Genomic DNA, 15,563 nt, shown 5'->3' with positions numbered 1-15,563 from the left:
CTATATTCTGCTAGTGTAATGTACAAATCTGCGGTGTGCAGGTAAAAGGCAGTAACTGCAAATTTATTCATTTTTCCCTTCTTTTTTTCTTTTTCTTTTTTTTTCTTTTTCTTTTTTCTTTTTCTTTTTTTTTTTTTTTTTTTGCATTTTTGTCATCTATAGTACGTTATCTTTATTGTACAAGCACGGTTATTTAGTTTCCGCTGAAAAAAAGCGCGAAAAAAAGTCTAATTCCAACATTTCCTTATTGTTAGTATGGAATCCACCACACATTTCTTCAAATATCTCGAAAACTAATTTCTGAGGATACTGCCGCTTACCTGCACACGGTAGAAGTCTTAATTAGATGGAACGATTGTGAGGAATATTGCTCAGTGTTGACGAAGTTTAAACGCTTCGTAGGACGCAACGCTAATGAAATGCTTGACAAGAAATGCTTGACAAACGTTAAGAAGACTACAATTTCAACAGCTTTTTACGCTATTTAAACGATTTTAAGATCTGTTGTACCATTTGCCAGGTTAGCAGCTCTGTTTCAAATGTAAAATAATTTTTATGTAAAATTGTAACGTGACCTAAAGTGTGTTTTAATTGCATAGTTCTTGAAGTAGCGTGTCTTAAATCATTTAATTTTAAGTGAAAGGTGTCCAAAGGTGGCCAGAGTATCAGTTGATATTTTAAAAGGTAATCGATTTTCAGTCATTCAACGCGGTTGCAGTAAAGCTCGAAAAACTCCAATGTGAAATTAGCAGCAAAATTTCTAAAGCATCGCAAACTATCATGAGTTTGCTTTATAACAAAGGAAATAGAAATTACCGAGTGTAAACTTAGAATCGTTTTAGGAATAACAACAGGCACAAAAGGGAAAATTCTTACTTTCCGAAGTCTTTTTCTGCGAAACATAAAAAGTGAAAATAAAAAGATTTTTGAATGCAAAATGCACAAAAAACTTTTCCAATGACGGTAAACATGAGCGGAAGATATAAAGTTTAGGATAACACATTTTAATACTGATAATCGAGTAAACATAGAACTTGTTGTCCCTTGGAATAAGCAATAGTCACTGCTTTAAATAATTTATCGTTATATCTATAAAAATTTCAGACATTAAAATACTTGCTCACATTCTTTTTGAATAATTTATGCTTTATGGATTTTTTTTTTTTTTTAATCATTTTATCCTGGAATTTAAATTTTCTTCTTGGAAATCAATTCAAATTTTAAAATGCTGAAACGTGCAATGTAACAAGATTAATACATCAAAAACGCATTCCCGTGAAAATAATAAAAATAACTCATGAAAGGTAGGCCAAGTAATGGGAGGAATCATATTTACGTTTCCTGTTATAGTAGAATGCAAAATTGTACGGCTCAGATAGCAACGTGTAGGCGCTGGGACAGATGGAGAATGAGAACTAAACTATTTGTATTGCTTTATCTACCCTAATTTAATGAGATGTATAAAAACTTTTTAGAAGTTTGATACTTTTAATGATAATTATTAGTATTTTGTAATGATTTTTATTTATTTTTTGAAAAACCTTCGCCAAGTCAAAGGGTATAACATTAAAGAACGGAATTAATTTATTAAACTTTGTTGTGTAAGTATTCTTGAATCCCATGCCATGGAAGGAGGGGAAAAAAAAATCTAATAGCTGTCTATTAAACATCTGAAATACGCTTCGACTGAATGTAAGGAATTAAACATAAACAGAAGGAAAATAAGGAACCGTAAGTAACTAGGGATTTCAGAAATAATTATAATGGGGTCGTTTCCAAAATTTTAAAAGCATTTTTTTCTGAAAGAGCATACTTGAAAACATTGGATCTGATCATTTTTTAAATAATTTGACTAAGTTTAATATTTTTTAAAAATTACTTAAATCGGTCTGCTTTCATTGTTTACGTTTCTGTCGTGTGACATCGCAAATGATGAAATGCCATTCAATGTTGCCATTTACAGTGGATAATATTTAATTCGCATCTTTACTCACGTGTGTTGGCAACGATATGATTGACAACAAGCGAAGAGCACAATTTTAATTCGCTGCTTGACTATCAGAACGTGGAAACGCGAAGAAAGATGCGGAAATGTGCATCATTTGTGACGTCATCTAGACCACGCCTCGTTTGTAAAATCTGGCATTTAAAAAAATTAATTAAAAAATAACTGTTGGGAAAATGAAAGTATTTTTTGGGTCCATGTTTTTTTTTCGCTCATTCTATCCATTTCAATGACTAAAAGTAGTATTTTTGACTGAAGGAAACCACCCCATTTAAAACATTGTTTTCCTGCTACACTTGGAAACCAGCTGGAAGGATAAAACACGTGATAGAACACGATTCCTTAATAGTAAGTACAAGAAGCTTATGAATAGAGTCGTGTAATGTGCATTAAAAAAATCATTAACAGCAAATACTCTTCAAAATACCTAAAATATTAGCGAAAAATTAAAAAATATGCATTAATAATACTTTAGTTTCGTCGATAATTTTATCTGAACTGAATACAAAATACTTAGCCATTCTATTTTTAAATTATTTGTTATTCACGCGATCCAGGGCCGGATTTGGAAGTGTGGAGGCCCCGGGACAACGAATTAGTGGAGCCCCCCCCCCCTTTCTGATATATCCATAATAATATTATCTTGTGCAATCATTCTTTGTAGAAATACCAAAAAAAAAAGGATATTTTGTAAAAATTTTATTGTGGGGGCCCCTTTGCTGTGGAGGCCCCGGGGCAGTTGCCCCGCCTTCCCTCTTCTAAATCCGGCCCTGACGCGATCAATATTCGGTATTAAACAGGGGGATACGAGGGGAGAGTCATGGGGATCATAACCCTTTTCTAACCGTCGGCAGATTATAAGCCCACGTTGTGTTCAAACACTTTTTCCTTAACTTAAATACATTATAGTTTCATCTTTTTCTTTCTGCTAGTTTGACATCTTGAACTTAATTGTAATGTAATACAAGATTTGTTGACATGAAAAAAATAAAAATTATAATGTGAATAGAGAAATTATAAAATTTATAAGTTAAAAAATTGTGACAAAAATGAAAATACATCTCTGCATTCGCTTCACAAAGTAAATAAATACAAAGTCAATGAATTAAATAAAAATAAATAGGCAGTAAAAAAGGAAAATAAAAATAAATAAAACAGCAAAAAAAGAAATGAGAAAGATCTTTGCATCTTTGTAAACAGTCTGTTATTGATACAACACACTTCTGTGTTCCTTTTGCTTATTTATTTGCTTTCATTTTTTCTTAATGACCCTCTCTGAGGCTTAAATGCCCATATAATTACCACCCTTCGCCAGAGGGAGGGGAGAAGAACTGATTCAAACACGGCACACGGCGCACGACGCACAGTGGCTGAACTTGGCGATTAATCGCTGCACACAGTATAAAACATTTTTTCCTCCAAAATTCAATCGCCAACACGCCTGTGAAGTTTTTTTTATGTGCTCAACGACTTTCATTGAAGTGGGAGAAAACGCGAAAGCATTGATCTCTACGGGAGTGTCCAGTCTTATGCGAAGCTATATGGTCTTTGGTAGTATACTCTCAAAGGAAATTATCACAGGTGGCTAAATTGAATCCCTTTTTATGGTGCCTAAGTGCCGCAAACATGCTCTTTTTAAACTAGATTAGGGGGGACATGAAGGGTGAGCGACGCGCGTCCGTGGCGGGGTTTGGACCACGACCTTTGTGCTGCTTACCTAGCACTTTACCGATAAGCGAAAAGGACCTCAGGGATTGGGGACAAAGTTGGGTTTTCGTGCTATCTAAATGCACGCCACAAGCTCATTACACTCTGACAAAGCGAGAAATTTATTTCGGGTTGCTCTCCACAGCGGCTGAAAATCTCACGAAATGTGGTGAATGCGAAATATTTCCACTTTCAGAAAAGATAATGTATGATAACTTCGCCTATGTACACAAGCAACGTTCATTGGAAAGTTCAATTATATTTACCTGTTTCTGGATTTCTTTCCGAGATCCATTTTCCTCCGTATTCCCTTTGGACCCGAATTCCATGCTATCGGATACGCAGGGTCTCCGACAGGATCTGTAAAAGTATGGCCTAGGAGGGGAGTTTTTCTTGGCTAAACCTTCCGTTGAGGCGGAGGAAAGCTTCTGGAAGGCCCGCCTCACGAAGCTGTAGCATGTTTCGTTGGGGCTTGATAGCTCCGAGCTGCTCTGGCTGCTGTTGTTGTTCCTGTGAGCGTGGTGGGAGGTGAGATAGCGGCCCCGCCCATTCCGCGCACGGAGTCGCTTGCGGTTGGTCACTGCGTGCGGAGACTCCCCGTCCGAAATGTGTGAATACGCATGGTAGACAAGTACGTCGTCGTCGCTGGTCGTCGTACTTGTCAGCTCCCTCTCCACTGAAGAGCCTCGGTCTATTATGAACAAAATATCAGAGAGAACCTCAGAGCAGGTGCATCAAAAATTAACCAACAAGCAACAAAACTAAAAGTGAGATAAATTTTCATTGTTACAGAATGTTACAAATGTAGCCTAAAAATTACTTTTGGCGTGTTCACTGTAATTATGCTGCAAATTTCTTCTGAGCGTGAATGAAATGAACTGAATTTGTTTAAAAAAGTTTTATGAGTTTCTGTGTAATTACTTAGGCTCTTAGTCAATGATGCTAGTAGGATTTTTTCAGATACAGCTGATGGTTAAAAGCAGTTTTTTTCTTCAAATGAATTTTTATATGATTTAGTTACAACAATAACTTCAATGAGAAAATGTGTCCTGTACCACTAAAAATGTTCAGATTTTCTTTAACTTGCTATTTTTTCTCCTTTGTAAAATGTGTCGCAAAATTTGTTGGCAGGAGCAATTGCTACTGTTCATAGGACATAAGGATATATAGATAGAACAGCGGTCCGTCAAAGTTTGCTGTGCATCAAGTGCTGCCCAAAAATCTTAATACTTTTTTTAAATATTTGTTAATGAACGGCAAGATGTTTGAAAGTTTTTTACCCTTTCATCTACTTGCGCACTTGTTAGTCTATACCACACTGCTACTTCGACGGTAGAAAAAAATTAAATATTGGTACACCGAATTTAGGAATAGGAATGGAAAGTTTTTAAAAGGAAAAGTACAAAAAGTTACCTTCACTGCTGCTCTTCACAGGTTCGTGCCATGGCACCAGAACATCCTGGGCATCAAACTGTTGGAAAGAAATAAAATTTTAATTTCTTTTAAAGTAAATTACATTTGGAAGGTGTAAAATGTAATGGTATGCAATTTTCAAATCTTTCCATATAACATTACTTAAACTCAGGTACTTTTAAGGAACGTACCCATCTAGATTTGTCCTAGCTAAATTTTTATTACATTATATTTTTCACTTCAGGGTCCCCCGTGTCCACCACTATTTGTGGTTTAACCTATTGGATGGGACCCTGAAGTCAGCTCTGATTTTTTGATCCAGGCCAGAAGCCGAGCAGTCCCTGGCCCAGCACCCCCAGAGGTATTGTTTCACTTGGAGGACTTTGTGACCACGAGCATATTTAACGTCACCCAGTCACCATTGATGAAGACATTGGATCTTCGACCGACTAGGATCGAGTCCGGGGGCCTCTGGTCACAATTCCGATGACTTACCGATCAGGTCACCACGGCCTTTACTAAATTAAAAGGCATACATGCATTACGAGGCCTAGGGATACGTCACGCTGTATAGCTAGGTGTATGAACAAAACAATACATAAAACACTCAAAAGAAGCATCTTATGAAAATGAACAAATTGTCAGCATACAGCATATATCAAAATTGTAATAAGAAAATTTTAGAGGACATTAATATTTAAAGAAATAAGAATTACATGGGAACAAGGAACCTACACCTGGAAACGTTAGAGAAAGGTGCAGCAAAGGTAAGGAGTTGAAATGACACGAGTGAGATTAATAGAAATCACTAATGGAACGTAATTAGTACGAATGACAAGCTTAATTATTAGTTCTTAGTGTCAGAACAGAACCTTAAAGTTTCCATCCCCGCCTGCTAGAGGAGATCATAATTTCTCTCTAGCACACTGATAGCATAGTTTTTAAGTGAATCGGATAAATATCATATATCTTCTCGGGACTGGTTGCCTCAAAAAACCAGCATTGGTTGTTTTGTTTCTCTTATCGAAGCAAAAAACAGCTAAAGCTTGACCCCGAAGAGATGGCGGATGACCTTAAAGACGAAACATTATTTGCAATAGGTTGTTTGTTATTATTATGTAATAGATAGGATCAGCGAGAACGCTCCTCTTACTACTCGGTGCTTTTTGGCTGATTCTACTTATTACAAAATAATGCTTCCGCTTCAAGGTCATCAGCCATCTCTCTGTGGTCAAGCTTCACTGTCAGTCCACGGTTGCTATGGAATTGGCAAACGTCCAACTAAGACGAGTCTGTCTGACTGAGGGGGAAAGTATAAAATTGATGAGCGTGTCCCGCTAATTTGTAGGTGACTCTACTTAATTTATAGGCTTGCACAGATCAGTAAAAACTGTCATTCCTAAAAACTAATTGATGCAGCCATTTCTGCCTGTAAACCGGATCTTAGCCTTTCCATCTCATTGATGGACGCACTGCAGTTACACTATTGGCTTCATGATGTGAACATTTGTAGTTGGTAGTACAGCAGACCCTTGTTTTACGCGGGTTTATTTTGCGCGGTTTCGATTATACGCGGTTTACAATTTGACACCTTTATTTTATTTTACGCGAATGGGGCAATGCAAACAGATAACATTTTCCCCTCTTTCAAAATCTAAACTCCTAAAAATTGCAGATTACGCGTAATCAACTGCATTTTGGCGTGCTAATAATCGAGCTTGGGCCACTGGAGACATTTTATGCGATTGGTTCCAGAGCTCTTTCTTTCCAGACATAAAGTTGTCAAACTCACACAGTTTAAAACTCACTGGAAGAAAAGCTTTTAGGAGTGATAAAGGTGGCCAAAACAAACGAGGTTACCGACGTCGGTGACACACAACCAAAAATGTTCACATTGAAAATTTTGAGCCATTCCTAGACAACTAGAAATGATATTTCTGATTTGTTAGTGAAGGAAGATTCTATTATGAAAATGACGCAAGTGACCATGGATGCGTTAATGCTCTGCAAAGAATTACAGAGAAAAATTATTAATGACTGCCAAAAGACAATCATAGCCAGCTCCTTTTTATAAGCAAAGTACGAAATTAATTTATGTTTTCTTTGTGTATGTTGTGCATAAAAGTCGATATAAGTACACATTTAACTTCTTATACAATTAGTCATCACTAGAATGAAGTATTTTTTTTATCTGCGGAACCTAATCCCTATTTTAACACTAGTATTAAGTCTCAATTTACGCGGAGTTTCCGTGGAACGTAACCTCCGCGTAAAACGAGGGTCTACTGTATTCTAAAGTATTATCAGTATCTAAAATATCATCAGTATTAAAATATCAATGAAGCATAAAAAAAACACTCACCCTTCGATGTCCTTGTTCTGATGCCCATACGGTGATGAGACAGCGCCCACCTATCCTCAACAGACGTGCAAGCTCCTTCAGCGCCCCCACCCTCCTCTCGGCGGTGGCCAGGTGGTGGAGGACCGCCACCGAGAGGGCGGCATCGAAAGCCCCATCCCGAAAAGGCATTTTGAGGCAGTCGCCACGAACCACCTCCCCATTGTCGGAGCGACAAGAGAGGAGGAGCGCCGAGCATCGGTCCGCCCCGATCACCATGCAGTCCGGGTTTAAGTGAAGGTACTTTCCATTGCCACACCCTATAAAAAATGGGGAGAATAGTTGTTGTCAAGCTGAAAACAAGTTTAAAGCTTTAGCCATACAGATTTTACGGTGCAAGGGAAATTTTAAAGAAAAACACAAACACAAAAAACCATGCCACAAAAGGTTTTAGAAAACATAAAATAAGGCACCTTTTTTGAATGACATTAATGTATCTGGTTGCCCTTGATTTCTTAATAAAGCTAAAGTTTATCACATTAAGTGGTTCATTATTCCAATTCAAATGTTCCAAGCTCAGAGAGATTGGTCACTTTACAACCCCCCCCCCCCCATCCCCACTTCCGGGAAATTCTAGCTGTAACAATAATGATGATAATAATAATCGGGAAAGATATAGCGATGAACCTCCTCCACACACACAGTGGCGATGAACATAGTAATGCCTCCTCCGGAAAAACTGATGTCTTCATCCTCTATCAAGGTAATTTCTAAAGCATGGTGAAACCAAAGTATCTAAATTTTGACGACAAGGTTCCTTGCCCCTTTTAAAATATAATACAAGGAGTATTATAGTTTTCTTATTGGGAAGTATTATTATGGGGGCAAGGAAAAGAGCAAGCCGGAGCCCATGCCACCGGCGACATGTTTCTGGGAAATTCGCAAGCACGGGAGTTTTATACACTGCCAATAATTCAAATCAGATTTATTGGTAAAATTATCAAATTCAAATAAACAATTTTATTAAAAGAATTTACGAAATTTCAGAAATGTATAGAAGTAATTCAAAAAATTTCTGATAACTTCAATTTTGAGTTCAGTCATTTTCTTTTCTTTCTTCTTTTTTCACCTTAGTTCTAGTTTAACCATAGTTATTGAAATTGTGACTCAGACTACGCTTTGGGAACGAATTTCAAACAAATAAAGTTAATCCTGCTCCATTTAAATCAGCGGTAAGGATACAACTTGTACGTTAAGGAAAGGTTTCCTGAGGATCAGAAGGTAATGCGCTGTAATAAACGAGCTGATGTGTGCATCACATGACTTCCTTTTACTCTAATTTAATGTCATTTCCCCATTACTGGCAATTTAAAATCTGATTCAATAGTTTAGTCTCTAAATATCACCAACAGTGGCCAAATTGAAATCAGATTTAAAATTTAAAAAAAATCGCCAAATTTGTCACCGAGTTGGCGACAAAACTTGGCGACTGGCGATATATCGCCAAGTGTCCGCCAAATTGTAACACCACGTGAGTTTACATCGAAATTAACAATGATTTCCCCTTAAAAAGGGGCAAAAGATCCTTTTAGTAACACACGAATGCAACCAAAAGGGGAGGTGCACAACTAGACCCCACTAGTAGTCTACGTACCAAATATCAACTTTCTAGGACATACGGTTCTTGAGTTATGCGACATACATACGCACATACATACATACAGACGTCAAGAGAAAACTCGTCGTAATTAACTCGGGAATCGTCAAAATGGATATTTCGCGTGTCTATATGTTCTTAGGCACTTATTCATGGGGGGTCGAGTCGAAAAAAAAAAAAACTCAACATTCATTCGGGGGTGAGCAAAATGGAAATTAAGGTCGATTTTTTAGTGAATTTTTTTTCGCGAATACAATACTTCCTTTTTGTAAAAGGAAGTAAAAAGGATCATCAGATTTAAAGATGCGCGTCAGATTAAGATAGGTTAATTACTAGCTAAAGAGGGTACATTTAAAAAATCTGACGGTTTGAGAATAACGCAAGGGTGTGAAAGGGTTACAAACTTGTAAAAACAAGAAAATTCATTTTTTTCTCTTCTAGCTGTCAGATTAAGAATACCCCTCAAAGTAATCGTCAGATTTTAGGCTACCATGACTGGATCATCACACTGAACCTTCTGTATAAAAGTCTGACGTGCTCGAGTAAATCCATAGGACAAATTTTTTTTTTTTTTTTTTTGCATTTTCAAAAATTCGCTACGAGTTGGCGTCACTTTCAAAATGTCAGTCTTTTAAATGGTGACATTTTTAAAGATCACTTAACCTCCCCTCTGAATATATGACGCGCTCAGGAAAATATTTTATATTTTCGATTTTTATCTTTCCGGAAGGCCACACCCACCACGCAAGTCGGCAGATAAACATAACTTGAGAATGTCATTCACATTGAAGCATCAAATTTATCAATATCTGACACGCTCGAGTATGTCCATGTAATTGTTTTTTTTAATACATTTATGAATATCGGTAGACACTTTACCCACCACTGAAGTTCAACAATATGCAACATTTTCTTCTTCTTATAACCTAAACTACAAAATCCAATAGGCCCCCTTGAGTAAATCCACGTTTAGCATCATGGGCTCCCCTACTAGTATCAGATCCTGTATTTTTATTTTGCCCTCATTTGGAGCTCAGTTAATCCCTGAAGACCACAGTTGAGCTGAAGGCGAAACACTTAATAAAGACGCTGTTCTGACACTGATGGCCAAAAATGTTTTTCATAACAGTGAGAAGTATGCATTCATGCAACATGTCAGGAAGCTTTTTTTTCTTCAAAAATACTTCATTTTCACAGGAAACTGGTGGAAACCCGTGAAATCCCGGAACATTTCCCGGAAATAAGATGGAAAGTTTCGGAATTTTCTTATCACAGTATGACTTTGGGACTCACCCACGTCAACGACGAGACTTCCGGGCTCCAGGTCCATGAGGAACTGCCTGACCCTCGGCCAGGGCCTGTACCGCGTGTCTGCGAAGTGCCGTGCGATCCGGTCGTACACGTCGTGCACGTAAGCCTGCTCCAGAGCGAGAGAACGTGCACGACGCTCCTCGAGGCGTCGCTCCGCCTCTGCTGCTGCCTCCTCCGACATGGCGGACAAGCGGCGGAGGACAGATCCAGCTGCAAGAGACAGAATCAGATTCAGTAAAGAGTATATACTTAATGCATTTTATAGGGAGAAACAAAAAAATACGTACACAAATCCATACACCGTGTTAAAAAAATCTTGAAATTTTAACGGTAAAAGTTACTGGCATCCATGTTGCCAGTAACTTTTACAGTAAAATTCTCTTTTACGTTAGAATAAACGAGAGTAAAAAACGCAAAATTCGAACGTCTGGCTCGATCACAGGACCTTTGGATTGGCAGGTGGCTTCGCTCCCCTCCATACGAGTTGGGGCGCATCAAGTGAGGGGAAATACGATATTATATGCTTCACACTGTAAGTCACGTGGTGTATCAATTGGTGCTGCAATCATTTATTTTCTTCGGCACAATTTCATGCAATTCTTTTCTTTACTGTAAACACTCCATTTTACAGTAATATTAACCACAAAAGTTTCCTGAATTTTTAATAGTGCAGTAATGACACTGTTTCCAAAATCATGTCGAAAAGTAGTTGACCCGCCCCCATGATTACCCAAATGACGAGCCTGCCCCCTTCCATGCTGTGTTGGATACGCTCTTATCAACTCTCCTTTCCGAGTCCTCATCAAATTTTAACTAAATAATTGCATTACTTCTTGAACTATATCAGTCATATGTAATGATAAAAAGCGTTTGATAGCTCCAACCTCTTTTGAAATATTGGCACCTAAATCAAGATCACCACCTGTATCATCGTCTGAGGTCTACCTATGAATCAATTTTCGTCAGAATCCGTCCTCTACTTGCTAAGTTAAAGCAGTTGCGCAAAACTTTCGATTGCCCCACCCTCTTAAAAGAATTGGCGACAATAAATAATCAACACCAATTTACAAGGGGTACATACGTGTACTAAATTTCATTCGATTTCATTAGTAGTTTTTGTGCTGGATCGGCCACAAAATATCGATCACAAGTGCACTGACAGAGAGAGAGAGAGAGAGGTTTTCCAAAAATGGTCGAAATGATTTCAGCACGTCTCAAAACGTGTAAATTTGTCGAAATGTGAAGTTTTTCACGAATCCAAAACTATCTTCTATGCATTAGATTATAGAAGAAAGTAAAAATTAAACTTCCTAGAAAAACAGTTGAAAGTTTATGAAAAGTTAAAAAAGTAGAAATCCTTTAAACAATTTAACCTTAAAGAAAGCTTGAAATTGAGAAATTAAACGTCCTCAAGGGGATTTATATAAAAAAAAACTCTGATAACTACTAGGCTAAGAGATAGATTTTTTAAAAAAGAACTAGCAACACATTGTAATAACCATCCAACAGGGTGGTTATTACCAACATTAATAATAATGATTATCATCATGATGAACAAACACAATTAAATACTATTTTCCTCTTGGTATCGAAGAACTATTTGAAAGATGACTTAAAACTGTAGAACATGATTGCCTGTTCTTCAAATGCAAGGTGTCTAAAGTTTACAATGCATTACTAAAGAAGTAAAGTAAGTAATTTACTGCAAAATTTATTACTTACTTACTTTATAATAGAAGCATAACTTTTATTGCCAATTTGGTAATGTTTCGTTCAACTGCAATAAATTAAATATATTCAACAGTTTCTCTAAAAATTGCTCAACCAAAATTTCACCTAAGATGCAAATATTTAAGATAATCGTCCTTCTAAAATTAATGCAATTATTGATCATCTCTTATAGAAGGGATTAATAAAGTTTAAAATGTATTACTAAAGAAGTAAAGTAAGTAATTTGCTGCAAAAATTATGACTTACTTATTTTATAATAGAAGCATAATTTTTATTGCCGATTTGGTAATATTTCGTTCAACTGCAGTAAATCAAACATATTCAACAGTTTCTCTAAAAATTGCTCAACCAAAATATCACCTGAGATGCAAATATTTAAGACAATCGTCCTTCTAAAATTAATGCAATTATTGATCATCTCTTGTAGAAGGGATTAATAAAACTCCTCCACATACCTATTCAACTGGGATCATGATGATTTTTGAAGAAAATGTCTCATGCTTTTACTATAATTTCTTCAAGCGGTTCTGAGAAGAACAAAGGGTAGGTTTCCCGCACATAGCTGTGTCAGTGTGTTCTGTTTTCACAGATCCGGGTGTCATGATGTGCCTTCATAGACGGCGGCTGAGCTAATAGAAGATAAGTAGACTCTGATTGAAACACACTCATCACAAACACGGCAATGGCACGTGGGGAAAACATGAACATCGTTTGATGAGAACGGATTAAAAGACATCGGTTATTTACACACGGTATTATTATATTACTGTTTACCCAAAAACAGGATTTTTTAACTCGTAAAAGAAACAGAAAGAAGAAAATATCTGCTGGGTTTCCTTTTTACATGAAAAAGATAATAAAATAAAATTACAGATCGATAATTGACCCAAATTTGAATGTGAGACATCTGGTTTCTGGCTTAGAGATTCTTAATTTGTAACTTCGAGCCTTCTGATTTTAGACTTCGAGTCATCTGATTTGTGAAAATAGAGACTTCTGATTTGTGACTATGGGATTTTTGGCATAAGTAATACAATAAAGCGGATTGGGAAGGAAAAATGCTGTTTGACAGTCTGCTGTTCTGATTTTTTATTTAGGGATTTTTGACACTATTAAGACTGAAAAAGATGATGAAAGAAAAATACAGATGGATCAATGACATAATTTTAATAAATTGAATAAATAAATAAAAGAGAGCAAATCGAGGTACGTACATGTTTCTTTTTTTAATGGAAAGACAACAAAAAACAGTTTTATGTGGTAGATTGGGGTATTTTACAAGATCCCATATCAAGTGGTTCACCCACAACTGTATTAAAAAATAGCTTGCCGGTCAGTTGAAGCGAAGGCACGCGCGCATTGAGAGTATACAAATACTTTCTGTTGGTTAATGACAGTTTTAAGTCGTGTTTAAATGATTTTGTCATCCTGATTGCTTTGGTAAGTGCCTGAAATCATAAAAAAACATACTTTACTTAGTGACCTTAGCCGTAGTTTTGACAGAAGCGAAGCAACTCAGTTTTAGTTTTAGTAGGTTTTAAATGCGGGCTTTCTATTCCTTGTATGATGGGATCCGCTTGCTTCTGCTACACGGTGCTAGACGTCCCGCATCTTGCCGAATGCTTTGGAGAATGAAAATTAATATTCTTTGTGGGTGATATGCCGTAGTTTTCTGAGACGTTCTAGAGAAGGAAATGATCTTACTCCAACTAAAATCATAAACAAAAGTTCCCCATTTCCGGCCTGTAAGAGAACAAAGCCAAACAAGAGCTGACATCGGCAAACAAAAGAAGACTCGATTAACAAGCAAATTATGGAACAAAATAAGGCTAGAGGAACGAAAACAAACTTAGTTTAGGTGGGAAGAGTAGAATCACCATCCTTATATCCCAGTCCTTTCATTTTGTGATTTTCATGTTTTTTAGTCTCATAAAAGAAAAACCTTCAAAGCGACTTGGATCACGAGGAGAAAGCAGCAATGCAAGAATGGTTCTCTAGGATTGGACTGGATTAATTCGCAGAAGCCTTTGAAAAACGTATAGCAAGTGTTGAAAATTGGTTAATTAATGGAACAAATTATTCACTGAAGGAAGCAAAGACGAACGTGACAATGGTGTCTATATACATTAAATCACCTACAAATAACTTTTCCATCAATACTAGAAACTCCAATCATTCATCAGTCTTCCGTAGTGGCAAGCAAACTGGTGGTGCGCTGAGTGTTGTGGGTAACCGTTCATAACAGACTGTAATATGAAGACTTATAGTTGACATTCAAAGTATCTTAGATCTGACAAGGGTCAAAAGATCTAACCTATGTGTAAGAAATGTAGCACCTACGAAATGATTCCTAATCATTTTCTCTCCTCCTTGGGACTCGAGAAGGAACTATTTAAGACGGTGTCTCTTCTTGTTCTGGATTTTTTGAATGTCTTCGAACCTTATGTAGCTGATCTAGCCAATTGGCTAGACCAGTTGTTATAAGCAACAACAGCTGCAGCATGGAGGTAATTAATGTTGAAAAGTAGATTTTGAACAGAACTTGGAGCACCAAATAATTTTATTGCAAAATTCCTACCCTGTTTTGTTTTCTTCAGCAGTGCAGCTAACTTTCTGACTGACGTTCGTAGAATGACTAACAAAGGTTGCCCTGTCTCTCCTTTTAACCTGATCAAGGACGGATACGGGGACGTGTGATGGGGCGATCGCCCTTCCCTTGAGGGACTCTCCACTGGTTAATTTTCGAGTTATAAAAATGCAATTTTTAGACGATGTTTGACAATGTTAAAACTACGGGAAAAGAGATTTGGGACTCTCCCTAGAAATGTTTTCCAGAATTGAAGTCCGAAACATTTGCGAGGAATATTTGCAAACGTAGTAAAGAGCATGCAAACACTTCAATCACCCCTTCTTTAGAAAGTTTCTAGATCCACCCTTGAACTTGATTCTGATTAGATATCTTTAAAAAAAATTTGCAACACATTTGAAAGTTATTTGCCACGAAAGTAAAAAACGAAGTGGTTCAACGGAATCGAATTGGTAGCTAAATTACAGGGAGCAGCACGATGCGAAGAATGATTCCACTCGATGCTTGGAGCAACAACTTGTTGATTGAGACGGCGCCCATTCCGAAACAGTTCTGCAAACATCGCCCAAAATCATGCAAATATGAACGCGACGACAGCGCTCTTCAAACAAAGAGCGCAAACAGTTTTTCGATTTTCTAGGATCGAAGGAGCACTATATTTGGGAATAATGTGTTCGAGAAGCGCGGAAGCTACCAGGAAGAAATAATTTCCGTTGACTTCTTTCTGCCATGAATGGCTCAATTTCGATTCCAATAACTAACTCTATGTTGATACGAACGACTTCAGAATCCGTGTGACCCTTATTCTAATAGT

At 37.1% G+C, this 15,563-nt stretch overlaps 1 protein-coding gene across 1 annotated transcript in view; it reads right to left on the bottom strand.

The window, feature by feature from the left end:
• Nucleotides 1–15,563, bottom strand: part of LOC129224772 (uncharacterized) — a 73,456-nt gene that overhangs the window by 40,542 nt on the left and 17,351 nt on the right. The window contains exons 3-6 of the mRNA XM_054859320.1: nucleotides 10,414–10,641; nucleotides 7,488–7,783; nucleotides 5,126–5,183; nucleotides 3,979–4,403 (exon numbers count right to left, since the gene is read on the bottom strand). Coding sequence (XP_054715295.1) covers nucleotides 3,979–4,403; nucleotides 5,126–5,183; nucleotides 7,488–7,783; nucleotides 10,414–10,612 — 978 coding nt within the window. The 5' untranslated portion in view covers nucleotides 10,613–10,641. The remainder of the gene's footprint in view (nucleotides 1–3,978; nucleotides 4,404–5,125; nucleotides 5,184–7,487; nucleotides 7,784–10,413; nucleotides 10,642–15,563) is intronic.

Source organism: Uloborus diversus, chromosome 6 (genome assembly GCF_026930045.1).
Source record: "Uloborus diversus isolate 005 chromosome 6, Udiv.v.3.1, whole genome shotgun sequence".
In the NCBI taxonomy this organism is placed as follows: domain Eukaryota; kingdom Metazoa; phylum Arthropoda; class Arachnida; order Araneae; family Uloboridae; genus Uloborus; species Uloborus diversus.
This window is presented reverse-complemented; position numbering and strand designations above follow the sequence as displayed.